Source organism: Uloborus diversus, chromosome 8 (assembly GCF_026930045.1).
Source record: "Uloborus diversus isolate 005 chromosome 8, Udiv.v.3.1, whole genome shotgun sequence".
Classification (NCBI taxonomy): Eukaryota; Metazoa; Arthropoda; class Arachnida; order Araneae; family Uloboridae; genus Uloborus; species Uloborus diversus.
This window is the reverse complement of record NC_072738.1, coordinates 17,805,823-17,831,407: the sequence shown is the minus strand read 5'-3', so window position 1 is coordinate 17,831,407 and position 25,585 is coordinate 17,805,823. Positions and strand designations below refer to the sequence as shown.

Sequence of the window (25,585 nt, the reverse complement as noted above, 5' to 3'; positions counted from 1 at the left end):
ATCAGGACGACGCGCGGAAGTACAGTGTCTGGTTGCCGAAGGTGAGTGTAATACGGATATCAATTGGTGAATGGTAGCAGTGAATGGCGTCCACTGTTTAGGTCGTACGGCTGTAAACAAGTGGTGTAAAAGTTCCGAGAAGGGCGGCAAACGACATCAGATCTGCCAAGACCGGGCCACGCAAACAACTCAATCAATAGTCATTCCATTGCCTTCCTTGAGGAAATGATCCGAGCTAATCGAAAGATTAGATCCGTGAAATCAGCGACGAACTCAACCAGAGTAAAGAAACGGTTCACACTATCATCCACAAAACAACGACCCTAAACGAATTCCGTAAAGTCTAGACTTGTCACCCTGTGACTTTTATATCTCTGGACCACTTAAGAGAGCATTACAGAGGAGACGTTTCCATTCGGATGATGAAGTGAAGGAAGCCGTGCAGGACTTCCTCAGGAATCAGCCCCGGTCTTTCTACATCAAAGGCATCAACCTGCTGCCGCCACGCCGAGACCTGTGTTTCAACGCCATTGGCGATTTCTTTTGGTTTTCATTAAAAGTGTTGTTTTTATTCAATTTGTCCGCTTTTCATTTGGGCAACCCTTATGCATTCATACATACAGACACAAGCACTCACATACAGCCTGTTTTTTTTCCCCCTGGGTGATCCAAAAGTCAGGACAACTTTAAAAACTAATATGTTGTGGCCATCACGAAACTTTCTTCTATATTTTTCTTTTTTTTTTTTTTTTTTCTGATCCCTCCCCATGCTTGACGAGGAAGCAATATTCCCAACAAAAACAAAATTACACATGCAAAAACTTGACGACCATCTCAATGTCTGAATTATTACAAAAGCAAAGCAAAGAGCGAAAATTGATAGTTATTTTAAAAGCCTTGCTTGAATAAATTACAAATATTTTATTTGTTAACAAACATAAAATGGCAACAGTTAAAACTTTAAATCATTGAGATAATATTTCCGATCATTTCCATACAATTAAAATCACGAGAAATACGCAGACGACAATCTATTACGATTTATCTTTCTTATTGTTGCATCAATAAAGCTATTTTTATTCGAAAAGAAAAAATCAACACCTCTTGGAGCGATTGGCGCCAAAATTGAACCAGCGCCTGTTTACATATGGATTCACATATATTCCAAATGTCATCTAGAACGTAGCATTACTTCTTGAGATATGGCTCTCACAATGGAAAAAAAGAACGTGCGATTGCGCACCTTTTCAGCTGTTGACACCAAAATAAAATTAGCTCTTTTACCCACTAAGGGATACTTGTCGATAAATTTTTCTTTGATTCCGTTCAATATTTCTTGAGATACAGCAGTCACAATTGACGACAAAAAACGTTCTATAGTTCAACCCTCGTTTGAGCTAGTGACATCAAAATTGAATCAGCTCCTGTTTCTGTTAGAGGCAACATATGGACCAAATTTTGTTTGATTCCGCCAGTTACTTCTTGGGGAACAGCAAGCACGCATAACTCAAAAAACGTCCCATTGCTCCACCCCCCTTGGAGGAATTCGCGCCAAAAACCAATGGGCACAAGTTTACATAGGGGCACATACGTGTACTAAATTTCGTTCGATTTCATGCGGTAGTTTTTGCTGTAGAGCGGCCACAAAAAACTGGTCACACACATACGTGACACACACACACAGACATTTTCCAAAAATGGTCAAAATGGACTCAGCACACCTCAAAAAGTTCGAATCCGTCAAAATTCGAAATTTTGCACGAATCCAATACTTTCTTCTATATATTAGATACAGAAGAAAGTAAAAAATCAGGGTCGATTTTGGTGGTTCAAGTGCTTTTCGTAGAAAATATCTTCGGTAAGATACACTCGTTGACCGTTTTCTAGATATACTGCAAGATGCTGTACAGAAGGGTCTCTTTCGTATTACGGGGAAACTAAATTATGCCAGATAGCGTCGTTGCTACTTATATATCCACTCATCTCGTACCTCAAATGCGATCTAGAGCTCCTTGAAAAAGACAGGCTGACTTATCCGACATTTTGGTTCCAAGGCAGAATTGGATCCAACCTCGTTTCTAGTATTTATAAATACGTTATAATATTCGCTGGTTGCTAAGTCGTAAATTAATTGATGATAAGTTGAGTAAAATGTGCCTTAAGGTAAATTTAGAAAGATAACTTCGTTCTCAAATTCAGCAAAAATGTATCGAGAAATGTTTACGGTAATAAACCTCATTTTCACACCTTATTTGTTTTTAATTTGTATTAATTAAATTGTCTTCATCTACAGAATAAAATAATCAAACATCAATCGGACAACATACTTAAAGCTTTGACACCAGTTTTCTGCAATGAGGCTTTTGTACAAATGTTTATTTTTTCCCCCGACAATTTTGGAACCAAAATGTCAGATAAGTCAGCTCCCCGTATATAGGAGCCTTAATGCGATCTAATAAAGACCTTTAATAACGTATCTGACAAATTATTTAATAGATTGGAACTGCAAAACTCGACATTTATATGAGCCTCATAGGTTTTTAAAAGTAGTGGTGAGTATGGAACGACACGCTGCTTAACAATTTCAACTTGATTAGTAGAAATTTGACATTTACATTGAAAAGTGTGGCCTCTATACTCCTCCTTTTTACGGCGATATTATTAATAACCGTCAATATCCGTAACATAGTATCATTTGTAAATTTTAATTAACTTAAGAATAAAATATTTGCGGATGAATAAACTCACAGCGCCATCTATTAAGAATTTACAGAACCAAACAATCAATACACACTATTAATGTGTTAATAAATATTTATTTTTGATAAAAGATTATAAAAACAAGCCTATCATTTAAGTAGGACTAAATTACAGGTACAGTCATAGAAAAAAAAACGAAACACTCGATCGTATTCAAAGACTATTAACACTAGAGTCACGTGTAAGGTGTCATTGTTTCAGAAATAAAAAGTTCTACATAATTATATTAAAAAATTGTTGTTAAGGGGTCGTCTTCATATTAAAACGAGCATCAACTTCAAATTTTTCAATGAGAACCCCATTTTTTTATCACATATTTGTGATCAGCATCCTTTTTTAACTTTGTATGCAAAGTTTTGTTTGATTCGATCCAGCCGTTACTTCAGAATCGAATTTTGAAAAATTCCTCTCGTAATGTTAAAACGTATTTTGATATTTTTACTCATAACACAAAAACTAGATTAGGCACGGCAAAGATTGTTTTTTTATATCAAAATATGAATCGACCCAATAATAAATACATAATTTACAACACCTAAAATGTAATTTTAGTTTTTTTATGAATTATTTTAATATTTTTTGAAAAAAATATGATCTGAAACCATATTAAATTTTAACAGAAAAACAATCTGGAAGAGCTTTTATGCGGAAATCCAAAATTTGAGCTCAAAATATTCAGTAGTTTTTGCGCTATGCTTAAAAATTCATTTTTTCCTAGTTTAGGGGACCGTATACTTTTTTAAAACAGAAATTATGAAAGTTGGTTTCTTCGTGAAAAAAGAAAAAAATTGTTCAACAAAATAAGCAAACCAATTATAACGCGGTTTTTCTATATTAGAGGTTGCCGTCTATGAATTTTTTAAATGCATAAATGTTTTCGCTGTCTCTGCAGAAGAACAACACAATATTGCAACCGTCAGTTTTTTGTGGATATCGTTCAGACATCAATGTTTAAATAATGAGAAACACTACTTCATTGTCTAATAAAAGAATATTTTATAGAACTTTTTAAATTAAAAGCTACACTTAAAATACTTTCTTTTTTTTCTTTTTTTTTTCGAGCAATCACGATTGCATATTGTTCTCATTTGACTGTTTTTGATGTTCCGTGCCTTTTTTAGCTTGAACCAGAAGCCTCTGCAGCACCACCGCCCACCGTCCTCTGCAGGTGGCGCGGCGCGGCTGCTCCGATCCTGAGCTATCTGCTTCTCCTGGCCGGTGGGCGGTGGTGCTGGTCAAGCTGAAAAAAGAACCACAACATCAAGGACGGTGAAATGAAAGCAATAAGCAATCGTGATTGATCAAAAAAATTAACATGCACAACTTTTTCACAGAAACATACAACAAAACCTCATTGTCTTGCTAGTCATGTTGCAATAGACAGTGTAGAATTAATGGCTCTTTCCGGTGATAATTTACTAAAAGGAAAAATTATTGCTTTGCCAAAATCGGGAAAAAGCACTCGAAAAATAGCCAACGGTGTGAAGTTTCGACTTTAACAGTATTCAGATGGGTGAAAAATATTTGCTCTTAGATAAGTTTACTGTTTTTTAGAAATTATTATTATTATTATTATTTTTTGTATAGTGTTTGAATAATTTTCAATGTGTTAAGATGTAAGAAGGGAAATGTCAGTCGCATTAGTAGGCAACGTGCTTTGAGCTGTATTCTGCACAAAAGTAGTAGTTGTAGCTAATTGTGAACTTCTTTTTTTGACTTCGTCAAAGATTTAACAAAACATTAATTTGCGTGTTAGATTAAGTTGAGTTTTTGTCTATTCTTAACTGTAATTAAAATACTTATTTTTCTTTTTACTTTCTCGGTCATTTTGTCCGTGTATTTCCATTAAAATCATCCTCGCAAGAAAAAGATAAAATTTCAAATTATTTTCATTTTTGAATAACATGGAAAAATATCGACGAAAAAAGAGTTATAATAAATTATTGTTATTAACTACTAGATGCCTATCTTATTAAATGCATGTTTTTCAGAATCCAATATCTGAATATTTGGCTCCAACTTTATGACACTGGAATTAATCCTACTTTCTGATCTTAATCATAAAGCAAACAACTGGCCACACGCACCAGCTTCAAAGGCTGAATGCGGCCCGCGTCTTCACTACGATATAATTGCGGTTTAGTTATCCCCTTCGATGGCTGCTGCGGGTCTTAATAATGAGCACAACTGCCCTGAACTAGATTTAACCAAACATTGAAGCAGGTGTCATGTCATTGAAGCTGAGAGTGCCTACAAACTGGTGGATGAAGAAAATTTATCTCACCAGTGAGATGCCTTAAACATACAGCAGATAAATTTACTTTACCTACCAGTTTATTCGAACTCTCAGCTTCAATAAGGTGACTTCTGCTTCTCGCATGATTAGTTTCGATTCCAGTCTGAGAAATCTACAGCAGGACGAAATTGTTGTCTCGGCTGGATAGATCAATCCACCTGTCGGGTATGCTGCGTATAGTATTGCTACAGGTGCGCCAGCCTGATATTACAAAAAAATGTTAGTATGCAGGTATATAGTGCGCGAAACAAAATCAAATAATGCTAAGTTTTGTTTGTAATGTTGCAAAATCGAAGAAATGACAAGAATTTAGATTTCGGTTCACCTTGGTTTAAGCTAAAATAACTTTGGTCTTTTTTAATTACGGATTGGACCATCTCGAATCTCGTTGCTAGAAACAGCATTGGGAAATTACTTTCCTAAATTGCTTTTAAGAGACATTACATGTTTAACTAAAACCGCCGATTGTGTTATGCTTTTTAAATAATACCACGCATTATGATCTTTATCATCAAATTTGGATTTGAAACAAAGTCTCTTTTTTTAATTACAAAAAAGCCGCTAGAACTATTAATGTGTTTGTCCACTGTGTTAATTCAAATAACCAAATTTTTCCCAAATAAAGTTCGAGTATGAACGGTTTGCTTATTAACGGGTAATTATATTCTGTTTCTGTTTTATTTTTTAGATTGATACTTCGTTCATTTTATGTATTTAGAGCAAATTTTCACGGAATAAATTGACCTTGCTTCGCTCGAATCTCCAATCTATTTAATGCTGCGTCTTACCACGTAGTGCGGTACATTTTTTATATTTTTGTGTTCGATGACCCAAACTTCTGCCGATGTTCTGCGAAATTAAAAACGCGCAATTCCATTTTACATCAAAAGACTTTCTGTTCATTCCAAAATAAACCTGTAACATAGGTGCAATACATTTATCAAACATATTCACATCATATTTCTAGTTATAAGGTTGCATATTTACATTTCTATGAGGCTAATTTGCTGAATGATTATATAAGCAATCCAATAGGTTCATATTACAAAAGGCAAAAAGTTCCATTACTTTTAATTTGTCATTATTCGATTTACTAAACAACGGTCTATACGATGGACCCGCCAAACCCCATCCATCTTTCTTAGGTTAATCCAGATAGACAAAAATCAATAAATATTTAAATATTTTAACTTTTTTTTTCAAAAAAAAAAAAAAAAAAGTTTTCGACTGTAAATCGCTTTTTGCCGCTACATAATCGGCTGAAAAGTATCGAATTACGGAAAAAAAAGAGAACTTCAAAAAATCATGAATTGAGCTGGATAATCTCGATTTTTTAAGTGCTTACATTCCGTTGAAGCCGTGACCTTGAAAGAAGCGTTTTCAATGTGGTGACGGTCCCTAAAACGTTTTTCGTTAATAACTCCTGTTCTACTGCACGGAATGCAGTGAAATTTCGTACCCTGGCTGTATTTTGCGGTCTAAACATAATTATGTAGCAAAAATTAGGGGTTCCTATTCGAAAATCAAGAGTTGGTGCTCATTTTGCTTTGTACATGGTCCCTTATCAAAATTTTACCAACGTAAATTTAAAGAAGACTTTAAACCAAGTCGGATGACACCTTTCTTTCCTTCCTAGCATGTATAATGGCTGAATAATTAAAAGTGTTTCGTTTTTTTTTTCTATGACTGTACGTATGAAATTTGATAAAAATCGGTCCAGTAGTTTCGGAGTTTACCCCGAACAAACATCGTACATCGTGTCACGATATATATATATATATATATATATATATATATATATATATATATATATATATATATATATATATATATATATATATATATATATATACTAGCTGACCCAGCCACGCGTTGCTGCGGCGAGAAGTAGTAGTTAGATTAAAATATTCTTTTACTCAATATTTTGATAGAATCTAATTAATATTTTTAGTAAAGCTGAAAATATTATAGCCAATTTTAAAACATATGAGACTGATAATGGGAGTGTTAGACTGAATTAAGTACTTATTAGTAAGTACTAATTAAATTTTCAATGGCTGCTTTGTTAAAAGTGCTATATCTTTATTTGTTCGTTTATTTATTTTTTATGCACCTATTTCTTCAAATGAGTGAGGCATATTTTATTTCCAATAATCAGACGTGAAAACGTTAAAAAGTTACGTTTGAAATAATTTGTGATTTTAGCTAATTTTGAGAATATTGATCAGATACTGGAAACTCGATAATGATAACGGGAAAGTAGGCTCATTTAGTTCTGGACGGAACATCATCAAACTTAACGCACTCGCTTTGGGCTTACTTCCCCTATTCTATCAATGTGCAATTTACCTCTCAATAGATGACGCCACTTGCGTTACATTTGAAGAGCAAATGAATTCGCTGGGGCGTTGTCTAGTGAGTAACTAGATTACTTGAGCGGTAGAGCGCATACTCAGAGAATAATAAACAATAAATGCAGTCGAACACAGTGAATACGAGCACACTGAAAACCAATTGCTGCTAAGACGGACTGCATTTGCCCTCCCCATCCTATTTTATTTACACATAATAATATTGATTGTTTTTCGGATAAAGCGAACTACGCTTAAGACGAGTTCATTTTCAAGGTCCCTTTGGGTTCGTTTTATCAAAGCTCAACTGAATTTCATTCATAATACTTTAAGAAACTTACTTTGAAAACTTCTATGTCTGACGGATGGGCAAAGCAACTGGCCTCGTCGCCAACGATATCAATACCGACAACACCCCTTGATTGGAATTCCAAGCACAAATCCAGTACAGACTCGGACCATTCTATAAGCAAAATCTGTTAATTGATAACGTACGCAAAGCATTCAAGAATCGGATTTCGTTTTTTAAATAGCTTGGTTTTGTGTGGGAATTGTAACAGTTAACTTTGTCTAGGAAAGCAAGAATTACGTAATACTTAACATTTGGAGTTACAAGTAGTAAAAAAAAACATTCATCCCCTCTTTAATGCTTTGGAAAACACTGACGGAGCTCCCTAACGGGCATGGCCAGATTAATCCATGGGCACATGGGGCAAGGGCCCAGGGCACCAACATTTTGGGGGGGGGGACCTAATCTGTAGGTAAAATTTTGATTTTGAACTCATTCCGCATCGTACTATAGCAAGATGTAAACCTTAAATCTAGAAAAAAAATCCCTGTAAAAATTTAATACCTTTCGTAAATCCCAAAATCACTCTAAGTTCGTTATACATTTACAGCACTTTTTAAAGTTATACCATAGATAATGTTGATATTAATACCTTTTTCCAACGGGCAAAGTTTGACGATAGCTTATATTATCACCTTTAATTATCGTAATACTCTGTCACTCCTACGTTTTGTAACATAAGGTACCACCAATTAACTACAGATAAATTAATACGCAAAGTATCAAGATATTTTACTACTTTTGCATATAAAATACGCCTGGGATGGGAGGGGGGCACCAAATACATTTCGTGCCCAGTGTCTTCAAAAACTTTAGTCGGACCCTGCTGCTAACGGCAATCAACTTCTTCGTATTGACCTAGTATTAGTTGGTAGTGTTTTTTTTCTCCTTCGTTTCTTTAGAACTTCGTGGCTTTTCAGTCAAGGCTGTACTAAACATGAGGCTTGGCCAAAAAGCGAGATCAATATTTCTTCTGTCAGAGAATACTATTTTTTTTAAATAGCTTTTTAACATGAATGTAGAATGATATCTCAAAAAAAAAAAAAAAAGTCGTGCAACCTTTATGCCTCTCAAAATGTTCATTCAAAATCCCGCTGTTTTCCATATTGACAGCGTCGTAAAAGCAATGGCTCCACCAAGCGTTACTGTACTTTGCTTTGTTACAATCTTCTATCAGTTCTCGATTAATTGAGCATAATCTTTGGCATCATAACACTTGGTTTCAGTTATTGAAATTTCCCTTCTGTTACAATGCAGAAAAAATTTTGAATTTCCAAATACAAATCGTGTCTCCGTAGGAGGAGAAGTTCTTTAAAATCGTGAAACATGTGCAAATGCTGTATTTATGATATTTAAGGCTTTAATGTCGCAAATGTTTTGGGTGCAGCGTTTGGTTAAGTGCAGGAAATTAATTTCTACTCGCTGTGTACAAGGTGAAAATTTCTTCGAATGACGCGTTGTAAACAGAAGTAACAAAACAAAATATTACATGCAATAAACCAACAGCTCGGTTATGACATCCAGTGACTGCAATTTCGTCCTTGTTACAAAATCATCAGTCAGCAAGAGTCAAAAACCAAACTTTAAACAGATGTCAAGACGAAACTGCAGAATCTTGATGTCATAATCGAGCTGCCGGCTTATTACATGAAGTTCTACCGTATTTCTGATTTAAGAGCCGTATTTTACTGACTAAAATTAAATTAATGATTGAAGGCGCATATCAAAATGAACGTTCGAAAACAGTTGGCAGATTTCACTTAAATTACATGTAGAAGCCCTTTAACCAGCTGTAATCTAATACTCAGCAAGTTTCCGCCCTTTTGCCAGAACTAAGGTAGAACTGTACATTAAGTGTATCGACAGCCCGGTTATACCATCCCGAGACTACATTTCCGATCTTGTTATAGACTCATCAGTACAGAACAGGAAAGAACTGAGCTAGAGGCAGATGTCAACTCATTGAAGTTGAAAGTGTCAACAAACTAGTAGATAAAAGTTAGCTTCTTCAAACTGGTAGCTTCTTTAGTAAGTAGTTTGTTGGCGCTCAGACTTGAATCAGATGACACATGCCGCCAGTTCGGTAATTTTCTGTTCCAGAAGTGGTGAATCTAAGGCCACTATAGAGGGGCAGCCGACGCATCCGACATTTTGGAGCAAACTTGATCCGGCGCTTCGCAGCGATAGCATTGTTGCTGATGTTTACATTTTTTAACACAAGTTAAATCGAGTCAAATGGGTGGTTGTACCACAGACTCTCCAGAAAGGGATTTCAGCACTGCAGATTTCCAGCAGATGCGGTGAATCTAAGGCCACTATAGAGGGGCAGCCGACGCATCCGACATTTTGGAGAAATGGATAATTAATAGTCGACGAAGCGAATGGCGGCTTGAAAATGGAGCTCGCTTGTGGGAGGTTAATATCGATTTATTTCTCATACTTTTACTATCATTACGTCATAAATGATCTGTAATCTTTGCTAACATGTTGCAGTGCTCTACTGAGTGTCTTTCATTCCGTATTTCCCTGTTGTGCGATAAGTACGCTTGCTCCCGCGTGCTCCAACATGGCGGATGCGTCGGCCTCTCCAGTTATAGGGGTTCTAGGTGAATCCATAACAAGGACGGAACTGTAAACTGTGGGTGGCATAACAGGGCAGTCGGTACATTTCATCAGCTGTAATCTAACAAAGCAAATGACATAACAAGTGTAGAGGATTTGACCTTACGCCCCGTGACCAACCTCGAAGACACAGCATACAAAACACATATACAGATATACGTATACCTATTCTATAGATCATGGCACTTCCTATCTACCAATTATAAAACAAATAATAGCAGTTAAAGAGGCCAATCCATGGCATAGTAAAACACACACACATACACATATATACAGGGTGTTCCGTTTTAACCTGCAAGACCTATATTTTCGCAACCATTAGTCCTAGATGTATATTTCCAATTTCAAAAATGTTCAAACTCAGATGCAGAGTTAGGATATTGAAAGTTCGAAATAAAAATAAATAAAAAAATACAAAATTTAACAATTTTTACGGGCCTTAGGTCCCCTAACTTATATTTAGAGACATAAACTCCATTGAAAACTATTACTGACACAAAAAACATGACATTTGTGCGACCAAAACTCGAGGAGATATTCCAGCTCAAAGTTTTAGGGGATCAAGCAGAAGATGAGATTGGAACTTATCGCCCTTTCAGAAGAGTTACAAGTTATTAAAGTAAAAAAAAAGCAAGGTATTTATATTTTTCATTGTTATTCAAAAACTCATGCAAATGTTTTGCCATAATACACAAAAACACACTGCAAAACCTCGATCAATTTGAAAAATCACACTCTGCACACATATAGTTTTAAACACTTGTTCATTGCCATATTCTCCCAAAAAGCTGTTATTGACGACGAGTGTAAAGTGGTGTAAGTCACAAAACGCTGCGTTTCATATCTCGGTGATTATTGGTCGAACTAATTTCAAACTTTTTGTGTTGGAATTATTTTTCAATGGAGATTATGTCCCTAAATAAAAGTTAGGGGACTTGGAGCCCGTATAAAAAGTTATATTTTGTATATTTGTACTCATTTTTATTTTCACTTAAAATTTTCAATATCTTTACTCTACATCTGATTTTAAACTTTTTTGCTATTGGAAGTATGCATCTAGGACTAACGGTTGTGAAAATAGAGGTTTTTGCAAGTTAAAACGGAACACCCTGTGTGTGTCTATATATATCTATATATATATATAAAATATATATATATATATATATATATATATATATATATATATATATATATGTATTGCTAAAAAGGGTAAAAAGGAAACTTTAAAAGGCTTTACCTGGGCGCCCTCGAAAACAGGCCAAAATACTTCTGATTTTTATTTTAAAGTCGTTGGATCCCCTAGATAGGCCTCTGTTGACTGCTCTAACCACCTGTTCGGGGTCAAGTGTGGGCCCATCATTCAAAGATGGACTGTTCATCCACAGGTGTGGACTATAACGAACTTCGCTATACAGTACTCCTTGATCCGCACTGTCTTGGCAAAATTCATAGGCCATCCTTTCGATTGCATCTTCATCTCCCCTAGAAAGACAAAATGAGGCTAACAGTAAACGTATTTTATGTTGAAGATGGAAGTTCTAACTCGCGAACGAGCAAAGTAAAGTGCAACAAGGTATGATGCTGATAGAGGTATCCCCAGTGAGCTTAAAGAAACCTGGATCGAAGAGTTGCAAAATTATAACAAAGAATCTCTAATGCAATGAACTTTAATAGCCTTCAAGGCACAAATCGATAAGATTTGATGCCTTGAGAGTGCGGATCCATAGAGAGTCAGGGGTTAAAATTTCGAAGTATCAGCCCCAAAATATACATGCTGGTAAAAAAAAATTGCATCAACCTCGCATTTTCACAACAATGGGATTATGTGAGAAGTTTTTTTGACCAATTAACGATTAATGTATGTGAAATTCTGCAAAACTTATGAAATAAACATTTAACAGCAGGAATCCGATACTTGTTTACGTAGATCGAGGCTGTTTCCGGGCCAAGGCAAACTGCTGACCCCATGCTCATTTTTCCATTTCTGAACCTGCGCGTGAGTTTAGAGAAAAAAAAAATACTTAACTCCAAGTCAATTTAAGTCTAATGGCAGGATAAAGGTTTTTAAATTGTTACTTACCAGTTTTGCTCTATGGCATGGAGCAGAATCATCCTGGAAAATGACGTTTGGACCTGAAGTAAAGTGATCCTGGATAGTAGGAAGAAATTTCTCCTCCAAAATGCCAATGTACACCTGCGCGTTTACTGTTTCTTGCTCAAAGTGAAGCCCACTAACTCCTTGATTAGAAATACATCCCCGAATCAACTGGGATACGGGATGCTTGACTGTGTGTTGAATGCAGTTGGGATGATATTCCTCTCCTTTGCGGCGCGAGTGATGCAATTTTTTTTACCACCACTGTAGCTTTACACTTTAAAAAATATCCGAAACGTCACTAGTTATTTCCGTGTAAGGTGTCAGGATTTTACTGGTTTTACCAATTTCCTGAGAAAATTTAGTATTTTTGTCAAAAAGTTTCCTGAACTGCAACAATTGGCACGAATGTAGACTCTCACGATTTTGAAAAATGTTATTCTCTACCAGTTTATAGATTGATTGAGTGTATATATGAAATGTGTCAGTTTTATATTGCCAGTGCCTTGTCCAGGCTATCTACGCTTCCAATGAGAGCGAACGAGTCTTTGGTTTTTGCAGCATTGCAAGATTTGCAGGCAAGTGAACCGCGTTGCCCTCACTAGCAATTCTGTCTTAACTTTCTCCTTGGTTGCAATAATGCCGTTGGAGCTGATATACCGCTAAAGGCTCCATCAAGCAGACTGGCTTAACCCGAGGGGATTTCTGTATTATTTAGAAACATCCATGGGATAATTTCAGAAAGGTTGTGATTTTTAGAGAGAAACGGTCCTGATTTTTGTAAAATATGTTACTGTCAGAAATTGGGAACAGCAGCCCATTATTTTTCAGGAACGTTTCTGAATAGCTTCAACAGTGTATTTTTTCTTTGGTGAACCTGTTAGGGTGATGATCATTACTCCCATTACTTTTCCTCCGTGTCGATGAGGGAGTACTACCAAAGCTTAACAATGCAGTCTCTAGACTGCAGTAACTGCTCGACATTTCTTTATTAGCGCAGTTGATGCTGTTTCCCATATACCAACATAAAACAAGATTTTTTGTTTCATTGTCACGCGACTATTCACGTCCGAACTAAAAAACGGTCGTTTCCGCAGAAGTGTCCACCCCCTTGCAGCAAAAACACTCCCCCCTTAACATGGCAGCCCCATATCCAAAGGAAAATACTCCTCAAAACACGCCCCTTTAAAAATTTCATTGGCGCAGTCTGCACCATGCTCCCCCCCCCCCTCTAGTGGGCAGCCCTGGTTTCTGGATTGACGAATCATCTCTCATACTGTCATCAAATTGATAGGCTAAGAAATTTATTTTAGTTGTTATTGTAGGAAACTGCAAAATTGGCGTAATAAATACAGCATAAAATCCTATTGTAACTATTTTTGTAAAACGAAAGTAGTCAATAAATGAATAAGTATTTTAACCCAACTTGTAATGTTTTCGAAGGTATTTGGGGAGATGTCAGTGTTGGATAGATATTAACAAAATTTCTAGCTTTAAAGGTTAGTTTCTAGATTTTTATAAGTTGTACAGTGTTAACGTGAAATAAAGTGGCTTAAAATGGGTAAAGACGGAGTCTTAAAATTCAGAAACTCTCCATTTTTTCATTAAAAAGGGGTTCAATGCAACCCCGAACAACGTGCCAGCGATTTTGAGTATATTTATGGGTTATTTTTCTCTCTTTAAATATGTATACATTTTTCTTTCTTTATTTTTTTTGTTTTTGTTTTTCCTTTTTTAAGAGTATTTTTGAGATATTTTGGTTTTAGTGTGTTATTGTTATTATATTTATAAATACTTCAGAGAGAAAACTTTAATAACTATAAAAACGAATTCTTTTTTTTTTTTTATGGACGTATGTAGATAATTTTTCAACTTTTGATATTTTTTATCGCAGTTTTTGTTGATTTAAATGTTAGCGAACAAAAATGAAATAGAATTGTTTTCATTTCTATGTCACTCTTTTTTACTTCGTATGCGACGTTTTTCTGTTATTGCCGATTATAAATATAAATGAATAGATAATAAAAAGTATGTTCAGTATTTTTTATTCATTTTCCAAATGATGTTTTGAAGTTAGAATTTAATTTTGCGTCTTTCTCTTCACTGAAAAATAATGAAATTTTGATTGAAAGCTTTATTTTATTAACTACCCTGCTTTCATGTCGCAAAACTATTATAAAAATATGTAATGCCATAATTTTGCAATTATTTATAAAAAATCTCGAAACTTACTTGCAAGGCTAACAAATTTTATGCATATAAATCCAACACTTCCTCTACCCCCTTCGCTGAAAACGATAAAGTTTGGGTTAATGAACTACTTTCGTTTTCGAAAAACATTTAAACAGGATTTCATTCAATATTTTTTTCGTTAGTTTTTCTGACTGGAGTAACATAAACCAATCATCGCCGAAAAATTTGCAAGCCAAGTAGGAAAGAGAATATTGTCACGTGATAATGAAGAAGGCAACAAATTTCCAAGGAGCATGTTCAAGCGATTTCAAAGGGATTGTTTCAAAACAGTTTCTTTGTGGAACATACATTAAATTGCTGGTATTTTTCAATGAGTTTTTTCTAGAAGTGCACCAACTTTTCAAGATTCTGCTGCAGCCTTAAAGATAGAAATTAGAACTCCAATGACTTTGAAACAGTTAAAAAGACTACGAAAAGCAAATGGGATTGAAAGCAAACATTAAATACTACCGGTACTCGCACGGCTTTGCCCGTAGCAGAAAATTAAAAGGTCATTTGGTTCGCCTGTATATTTACAAATAATGGATGATGAATTTCTCGCCAATACGCTATGTTAATTTGCTCGTCCATGTAACGGTAATTTGCTCGTCCATGTAACGGTAATTTGCTCGTCCATGTTGTGGTAATTTGTTCCTCCATGGTATGGTAATTCGCTCGGTAAAATTAGAGTATAAAAGAACAAAATCGAATTTTCAAAAAATCGCTTTGAGGTCCTCACTCCTATGCTACGAATTCATTTTGTGCATACTTTCATGAAAATCGGCTCTACGGTCCTGGGCTCTATGCACGTAATAGACATCCAGAGATCCAGATACACAGAATTTCAGCTTTATTATTAGTAGAGATTATAATTTCATAAATATTCTAGTTTTCCTTTATATCTTTATTTTGTATACATTCGCTCTTTTGACAGCTTCTGAATTCTGAGTTTGAAGCATTTATGCAAAGGCAATAAACAACAAAGTAATAGTAGCCACTCCATACAGATGTTCTAAATCATCCTTATTCTATTATCTATAACAGGTTCAGTAGCAAGCTATAATTTCAGTTCCGGAATACCGGTAAAAATTTCACTCTTTAATAAACATTCTATTTCAATGCAATTTTATGACTGACTCCGCTGTATTTGATAGCAGCCCAATAAAGAAAGCATTATATTCCACTACTTCTTAGTGTGTTATAAAATATTGATTTTACACACACAATTGTTTGTTTTTTTCAGTGCGAAAGTTGAGTTTATTTATGTAAAGGCCTTCGACTGGTACACATGCGAACATTTGGTTTTTGTTGAATGGTTTTCCCATCTACACTGTAAAAACAATTCAGAAAGGTTCCTGGAAAATATTGGGCAGCTGGTTTGCTCATTTTCCTTCAGTAACATATCTTATGAAAGTCAGGAACGTTCCGTCCTGTTTATAGCCAGTCGTGTCTCTGGAACTTTCGAGTAAACTTAGTTTGGTATAATGCAATAACTCCAAAAGCTGTATTGTAAACATGGCCAAAGCTAAGATAGAATTGCAAACAAGTATCAAGAATTTACTCGCCTGCAATTCTTGCAAAATAACGTAGTTCATATCCTGATTTGCAGCCTTTGGATGCTATAAATCTGAGTTCGTGTGACTTGTAGCAATTCAGGAAACTTTTTGACGATGATACTTGATTTTTCCAGGAAGTGGATAAAAACCACTGAAATCCCGGAACGTTACACGGAAATACTCAGTAACGTTTCGTTTTTTTTTTTAGTGTATAATTTCATATCTTCTTCGCATTGAAAAATTCCTTTGAGAAAAAATCCTTGTTTTGAAAAGAATTTCTAAAGAGTTCCATTAAGTGCGTAAAAAATCCTGAAACCACTGAAATTATGCTAAAAAAAATGTGTGCTTTTTAAAACTAAAGTTTACACTTTTAATTTTCGCCATCATGATATATTTTCATTAACAGGAATGCCTGTTACAAGTTATCTTTTTTATTTTGGTCTATCAGTTAAATTGTACCCAAAAAGGAGATAATAATCATCGCTAGAACCATATGGAGTGAATCCTTGTTTTGAAAAGAATTTCTAAAGAGTTCCATTAAGTGCGTAAAAAATCCTGAAACCACTGAAATTATGCTAAAAAAAAATGTGTGCTTTTTAAAACTAAAGTTTACACTTTTAATTTTCGCCATCATGATATATTTTCATTAACAGGAATGCCTGTTACAAGTTATCTTTTTTATTTTGGTCTATCAGTTAAATTGTACCCAAAAAGGAGATAATAATCATCGCTAGAACCATATGGAGTGAATCCTTGTTTTGAAAAGAATTTCTAAAGAGTTCCATTAAGTGCGTAAAAAATCCTGAAACCACTGAAATTATGCTAAAAAAAATGTGTGCTTTTTAAAACTAAAGTTTACACTTTTAATTTTCGCCATCATGATATATTTTCATTAACAGGAATGCCTGTTACAAGTTATCTTTTTTATTTTGGTCTATCAGTTAAATTGTACCCAAAAAGGAGATAATAATCATCGCTAGAACCATATGGAGTGAATTCTTGTTTCGAAAAGAATTTCTAAAGAGTTCCATTAAGTGCGTAAAACATCCTAAAACCACTGAAATTGTGTTAAAAAAATGTGTGCTTTTTAAAACTAAAGTTTACTTTTACCTTTCACCATCATGATATTTTTTAATTAACAGGAAAATGCGTGTTACAAATTATCTTTTTTATTTTGGTCTATCAGTTAAATTGTACACAAAAAGGAGATAATAATCATCGCTAGAATCGTATGGAGTGAAACATTAGTTTTTTTATAACAATGTAAACAATTCCTATCATTTCAAAATCTCTCGAACAGTGACTAGTTTTGGTATCATCATGAGGTCATTGAAGGTTTTTCCAGCGATAAATACTAAATCATCTTTTTTTTAATATTTTTTGTAAATCTATCTGATTATCTTTCAACACAACGTGACAAGTAAAAGATTGAAGAGAGGATATTTGAATATTAGTAAAGATAATTTTTGACGCTTACAGAAGAAGCACTTTTGTTGCTTCCTATTTTTAGAGTAAATAAACATCACGTTCATTTTAGTCCGCACCATTGCTTTCGATTTCATTTTGTTTTTTATTGATAGCGCGCTGTAAAAAAAATACGGAATCGTTACTGATTATTTCCGTGGAACGTATCGGTTTTCACGGGTTTTTCCTTATTACCCCGTAAAATCAAGTATCTTTGCAAAATAGTTTCAATTGCTCGTATTTTATCGTATTTATTTTAGAAAACTTTTCTTTGGTGTTACTGTCAACACTGATTATTTTAAGGTAGGCAAAATACCTAATTTTCAAAGATAGGTTTAACTTTCATTTGTACACTGCAAAAAAAAAAAATTCAAAACGTTACTGATTATCTCCGTGTATTGTTTAGGGATTTGACTGGTTTTCATCCACTTCCTGAGAAAATCAAGTATCGGTGTCAAAAAGTTTCTTGAATTGCTACAAGCTATACGAATGCAAACTCCTCACTGGCGTGAAAAATACTTTTAGCTTCCAGTTTAAAGATTAACTAAGTGTATTTATTTTCTTTCATGCGAATCCTGCCCATCCAGGTTGACTAAGCTCCCAATGAGAGTGAAAAAGTCTCTGGATAGCTGCAGCTTTGCAAGACAAAGAATTGCAGGCAAGGGAGATGCTTGGTTCTTACTTTCAATTCTGTCCTAGGGTCTTGCACGTGGCTGCATTGATGCTTCTGGAGCATTCTTAGTAACTCTGGAAGGTTCTAAACTATTGTATTAAACATACTGAATTTCTCTAGAATGGTTTTAACCGGAGAGATCTCCATATTCCTTAGAATAATCAAGCCTAATTTCAGGAAGGTTACTGAATATTAGCAGAAAACGTTCCTGGTTTTTGCAAGATACGTTACTGTCAGAAATTGGGCTCATCAACTGTCCATTAATTTTCAGGAACGTTTCTGAATCGTTTTTACAGTGCGTTTAAAGGATATTTTAAATTGTTTCTACATTTTGATAAATTGCCTGTCATTTTGAAACGGGTCAGTCAATGTCAATATATTTATTATGATCACATATTAAATCTAGTTTTTTAATCTTTCACTATTTACTTGATTGTTTTTTTTTTTTATTTTATTGCGAGGATTTCACATCACGACAGATTTATGCGCTGGTAAAGCTTGACCACGAAGAGATTGCGGATAACCACAAAACAGAAACATCATTTGCATCATTTGTAATAGGTTGCCTGTTATTATTTTGGAATAGATAGGGTAAGTGAGAACGCGCCTATTTCTGTTTGGCACTTTCTGGCTGATTCTACCAATGGGGTTTTTTCCTTCAGTCAAAAGTTCTACTTTTAGTTCCTGAAATTGATAGAATTTGCAAAAAAAAAAAAAAAAAAAAACATGAAGCGAGAAAATCTTTAATTTTCCTAATGCTTAATTTTTAATTTTTTTTTTTTTAAATGTCCGATTTTGAAAATCAAGCGTGGCATTTATGACGTCACAAATGATGCACTTTGCCGCAACTCTATACCGCGTTTCCACGTTATGATAATCAAGAAGAGAATTAAACATTGCACTCTACGCTTGCTATCAACCATATCGTTGCCAACACATGTGACTAAAGAAGCGAATTAAATATTATACTCAGTGAATGGCATTTCATCATTTGTGATGTCATCGGCAGAAGTGTAAACAATGAAAGCGTACCGATTAAAATATTCTTTTTAAATATTAAACTCTGTCAAATTATTTGAAAAATGGTCAGATCCTATGTTTTTAAGCATTCTCTTTCAGAAAAAAAAATAATTTTAAAGTTTTGGAAACTACCCCATTATAAACGATACAAATGATGTTTCCGCTTCAAGGTCCTCTCCGTGGTCAAACTTTGTAAATACGTACCCATTTGAAAAGCATCTCTTTACGTCAAAGATTTCACTTTTTAACCCTTAAATGCCACTTACTATATGTTGCCACTTGGCAACATATAAACTAGCCTTCTAAAATATTATAAGAACTAATTGAAACTACGTACGTACCTATGCCAAGAAAATACTAACTAAAGATTGTATTACATCAATTTAAAACAGTAAATGCACCAATCTGATGATAAACATAAATGAATTTCTCTTTTGGCAAAGGTTGAACTTTTTTTTTAAAGCTTAGTGCGCTTTCAAACACCTACTTCGTTTAATTCGATGACAAATAAAGTTTTACTACTACATAAATAGTAAGGTAATTAAATTTTTATCGATGTTTTTGAGATATTGGATGGGAAATTATTTGTTGATTTTCAATTGAAGCCCGATGTTACCAAGTAGTTGTTTAACTATAACCATATCTAAATCAAATCATGATTTTTTTAAGCATTTTTCTCATGATTTAAACGGAAGTTTAAAGCTGAACAGCAACTTTTAAAGTGTTTTCAAAAGATCATCCACTTTAGGGTAAAAGATGTTCTAATGAAACATAAATCGGTTAAAGTTGTTTACGTTTATCCTAGGCCAGAAGTGCCTAACCTAAGTCCCGCAGGCCACATCTGACTCACTAAGCTGATCTATGCGGCCCGTTGTTTCGTTCAATGTTAGAAATCGAAAAGCACGATTTGTGACAATGTCACAAATTTGAAGCCAAATACTCAGAAATTGTTTTCTAAAAAGCATGCGCTCAATAAATAAAGCATTAAGCAATGCAAAAACTATTTTAGTTCGTAGTTTTCTTCTCTTTTTCATATTTTCCCATGTTATTTTGAAAAGAATGAAATATTTTGCAATTTTATATGTTTGCTGGCCCCTCAAAGTGATTTTAATATAAGGTCCGGCCAAGGTTCACCGATATATATCAGTCGATATGTATCATGATATGTATCTCACGATATATATCCGATATTTATTTTCTAAATATTATGATATTTTGATATTTTCAAACATTTTTTTTTCAGCTACGGTATTTTCAATATAAAAATAATATTAATCAAAGTAATATTGTTCATTTATTGCTAAATATAACGAAAAAGTTAGACCCTATATTTTTATGATGTATTAATACATCATTAATGCAGCAAAGTAATACAATATTTCATTTTTATTTAATATTTATATTTTTATTATTAGAATTTTAAATCTTAATAAAAGTACGTAATTAAATAATAAACATTGGTCAGAAAAAAAAAGTAAAACTTTTTATGACTTTGCACCAACTAATGCAAATTTTTTTATTTCTGAATCATATAATTACGTAAAAGTATGTAACAGAAGAAAAATAAATAAAACAGCTAATGCCAACTTAACTTCATTAAAACTGACAAAAATGTAAAGTGAAAAATTAGATATAAGTAATGAGAGAAAATTTGATATAAATAATAATTTTAAGTCTGCATTTTGTTACAATTATGTAAAAAAATAAAGTGATTTGAGGGTTGAGAAATAAAGAATGAGAGAAAATTAGCTATAAATAATAATTTTAAGTCTACATTTTGTACCAATAATGTAAGAAAATAAAGAGTGATTTGAAGGTGCATTTATTATTTTGAAGACTTTAGTTGTGCTGATTGAAAATAAAAGATTCGATAACATATACGAATATCGGATGGATATCAAAATATCCGATATATATCAAAGTATTTTCGAACCTGGGTCCGGCCCTCGAACAGAAAAAGATTGGGCGCCACTGTCCGATGCTAATGAACTGCTCACCGATAGGTGAAAATTTTTTAATTCTACGGAAATGGTGTTGTTTCCTTTGTCGAAAGTACTATTTTTAGTCACTGACATTGATAGAAAAAGCAAAAAAAAAAAAAAAAAAAAACCTAGACCCAGAAAATATTTTTATTTTCCCAACAGTTGTTTTTCAATTAATTTTTTTAAATGTCTGATTTTTCAAACAAGGCGTGGTCTTTATGACGTCAAAAATTATGCTTTTTGGCGCATCTTTCTACCACGGTTCCACGTTATGATAATCAACAAGCGAATTAAAATTGCGCTCTACGCTTGATATCAACCCTATCGTTGCCAATACACGTGAGTAAAGATGAGAATTAAATATTTTGGTCTGTGAATGGCAACACTGAATGGCATTTCATCATTTGTGATGTCATCGGGCAGAAACATAAACAATGAAGCGCACCGATTTAAGTGATTTTTTAAAAATATTAAACTTAAACAAATCATTTAAAAAATGGTCATTATCCCATGACCCTGCATGCTCTTTCAGAAAAAAAAAAAAACTTTTAAAATGCCGGAAACGACCCCATTATATAGATGTTTGAAAAATAATGTTACTATACATATAACAAAGTTACCTGTACAAATATTGAGGCGAAGCAACTGGCCTTTACATTTTTCTTAACGGGCAATGCTATGATAGTAAATGAGAGTTTTTTTTTTTTTTGCAAACACCTCTTTCTGATGGGATTCTTTATAACTGCTCTGTTAATGTTGTTATTGTATTTATTTATGGAAGCGATATTTATAGCCGTTTGCTATATTTATTCAAGAACTATGCAGTTGGAGTAGAGGTAAAATGTACGTATTTTTACTATCCGTCGAAATGCTTTCGTTTCTTCTCCTTTTCTCTCTGTTTTGTTACTGTGATAGGTTTTTACAGTAAACTCCCGATTATCCGTGAATAGGGTGGCACGGTAATCGCGGATTAGCGAAAACCGCGGATAATCCAAATAATAAGCAAAAGAAGTTACTACCACAATCGCTGGAAAATATGAAAAACACTCACATTTACACTTAAATTATAACTAAAAACATTGCTATATTCCATCTTCTAACATGGAATGTAAAAGATAAACATATGTAAAAGCTAAAAACAAACAACACAATCAAAAGTTTTAAAAGCATTTAATAACTGTTAAAAAAAAATAGTGAAAAGACCCGCGGATAATCCGAACTGCGGATAAACCGGCCGCCGATAACCGGGAGTTTACTGTATCTCAACATTGATTGCCAAAATTACGGAACAGTTGGAAAAGTGAAGCACGCACCTCAATTTGCGAGCCTGGCCGGCACACGACAACAACAACAACATTGTCAAAACGTGATTTGTCCATTTGTCTGAGTTTGAAACAAATTCAAATTATTATTTTAGCTTGTTTGTCTGTTTTTCGCCCACGTGGCTCGCAATATTGTCCTTCGAAAATAAATCATGCGAAATAATTACAAACCCTAACAGTTTTAAAAACAGTATTTATCTGCACATGAATGATACAGTGGTGGTAAAAAAAAAATTATTGCATCACCCGCACCGCAAAAGAGAGGAATATCGCCCCGACTGCATTCAACACACATTCAAGCATCCCGTATTCCAGATGATTCGGGGATGTATTTCTGATCAAGGAGTTGGTGGGCTTCACTTTGTGCAAGAAAGACAGTAAACGCTCAGGTGTATATTGGCATTTTGGAGGAGAAATTTCTTCCTACTATTCGGGATCACTTTACTTCAGTTCCAAACGTCATTTTCCAGAATGATTCTGCTCCGTGCCATAGGGCAAAACTGGTAAGTAACAATTTAAAAACCTTTATCCTGCTATTAGACTTAAATTGACTTGGGGATAAATAAGTTTTTTTTCTCTGAACTCACGGCCAGGTTCAGAAATGGAAAAATGAGCATGGGGTCAGCAGCTTGCATTGGCCCGGAAACAGCCCCGATCTACGTAAACAATTGTCGGATTACTGCATAAGTTTTGCAGAATTTCACATACATTCTTCGTTAATCGGTCGACCAAAACTTCTCACAAAATCCCATTGTTGTGAAAATACGAGGGTAGTGCAATTTTTTTTACCAGCACTGTAAATGTATGTGTGTGTGTGTGTGTGTGTGTGTGTGTGTGTGTGTGTGTGTGTGTGTGTTTTTCTAATCCTGCTTTACACTTATTTTTAAAGAGTCTCAGATTTGTCCTTCTGTGGCTGAGGAAGGGGGGGGGGGAGGGAGGGGAGTAAACCGAGACGTAAATTAGCAGTTCATGTTCCATGATCACGCTATTCGTGGAAACGAGTTTTTAAAGAAGTTGCCACCTTTTGGGCAACTTGTCTACCGTCCTGTTTCAGGTCCAGTCAGGGCCTAATTACTGAATAGATGACCTATTCCTTGACCTAGGACCCCGGCTCTTTAAAGACCCCCAAATGGCTAAATTTGTGAATTTGTTTTAGACAATGGCTAAAATTGTAAATTTTGACAATAAAGGGACTTCAAAAAAAGTTTGGCGTTGCCTTCTCCCCCCCCCCCCCTCCTTGCCCACCATATTTTAATCGAGCTCGGGGTCTAGTCCGCCATTGGAATACTTTCGTTGATGTTTTTTTTTTTTTAACATTTTTACTGGAAATATTATTTCACGGAATTTCTGATTCTTGATGTTTGCAAACACAAACTTTTATCCTTGTACTCACAGACAATTTTATATAAAATTAAAAAGAAATGTGTTCAGTTTTCTAAATATTCAAACCAAAAAGATAATACTTACGCTATAAGAGGCAGTATGATATCAAAAGGCTTTAAAAAATCAGCCAATGTTGTTGGAGTTTTAATAGACAAAGCATCAGCAAGTTCTTCTACCGAGCTGTAACCCAAATCAACTCCCTTCTTCCTGATAGGAAAAAATGTAATGTTATACATTTCACTGCTAAAACAGATTAATATTGTACAATAAATTTGTCAATGATAAATTAAAGAAATAAATGCATCTTTCAATTCTTTGCTTTGTTGGAAGATTTTGTTTAATCGAGATGAAATTCAAACTCGTAACAAATTCTTTAACTTTCTTGCACAAAGTACAGGAAGAAATACGTTTGCGAAAACATTTTAACTTAAATTTCAACCCTTCGAGTTTTTCTTTGTTTTTTCTCTTTTCGGCACGTCCACTCATCTCCGAATTTTATTTATCACGAGTTTTCTTCTAACGTCCATATGTGCTTTCGCAAGTCTGCAATAAGAGGGGGAGAGGGGAGAGGAGCTCCCTCTCCCCCTCCCCTACCACAGAAAAATTTGGGTCTCAGAAAAATTTGGCTTTTTTATTGTAATAATAATGCAAATGTAATGTACATCGGCTTCAAATTACCTTTCACTTTGGTGAATCTTCCCAAAACACAAGGTCAGTTCCCCAAACATTTTTTTTTTCCAAAAGCAGCACAGTGGTCATGTAAGTGTGTAACTTGTATAATTCAAATATAGCATGAATAGAAGGTTGAAATTTTGTACTTAGATTCTGAGTAGTATCCAGTTTTTCACCTCCCCTTTTGGATGCATTCAAATGTACCAAAAGCAGGGCTGTGGAGTCGGAGTCGGAGTCGGAGTCGAAGAGTCGGAATCGGAATGATTTTGGGGTAAAGGAGTCGGAGTCGGAGTTGTTAGAAAACTTGCCGACTCCGACTCCGACTCCGGGTTTCTTTTTTTCTTTCCTTTTCACTGACTCTCCTTGCATTTTTTAAAAACTGACTACCAATTGGTTTAATTACATGTATAAAAAGATACTAATGAGAAAATAACTGCCATTATGGCAATCAGCTAGCCTGAATGCTTACCGAACTTACTGTAGCCGTCCTCTAGTTTGCTTGCTTTTTAACTTAACTAACAGCGACTGTCAGCAAACGGTTTTGTTGCCTAACATTTTCAAGTAATCACTTTCAAATAAAAATAGAAATATAGTGTTTTGTTCGATCTCAGTTATAAAATAGCGAAAGAAACGTAACAAATTAATAAGTCGAGGCCCGTAGCTAAGGTTGAAACGTTTAAGGGTGATCGACAAATTCAAAAACGTTCTGGCGCAAAAGCACGAATCCAAAAGATCCGATGAAAAATAATCTAATGTTTTTTTCTTTATTAAGACTATTTCTATAAGCTTGGTTCTCACTAAAAAGTAT

At 34.4% G+C, this 25,585-nt stretch overlaps 1 protein-coding gene across 1 annotated transcript in view; it reads right to left on the bottom strand.

The window, feature by feature from the left end:
• The window catches only part of LOC129227892 (adenosine deaminase-like), a gene marked incomplete at its 5' end in the record, with an annotated part of 35,363 nt that extends 11,051 nt beyond the window's left edge, over positions 1–24,312 (bottom strand). Inside the window, 3 exon segments of the mRNA XM_054862511.1 lie at positions 7,749–7,870; positions 11,616–11,860; positions 24,190–24,312. Coding sequence (XP_054718486.1) covers positions 7,749–7,870; positions 11,616–11,860; positions 24,190–24,312 — 490 coding nt within the window.
• Between the last annotated feature and the right edge of the window lie 1,273 nt (positions 24,313–25,585).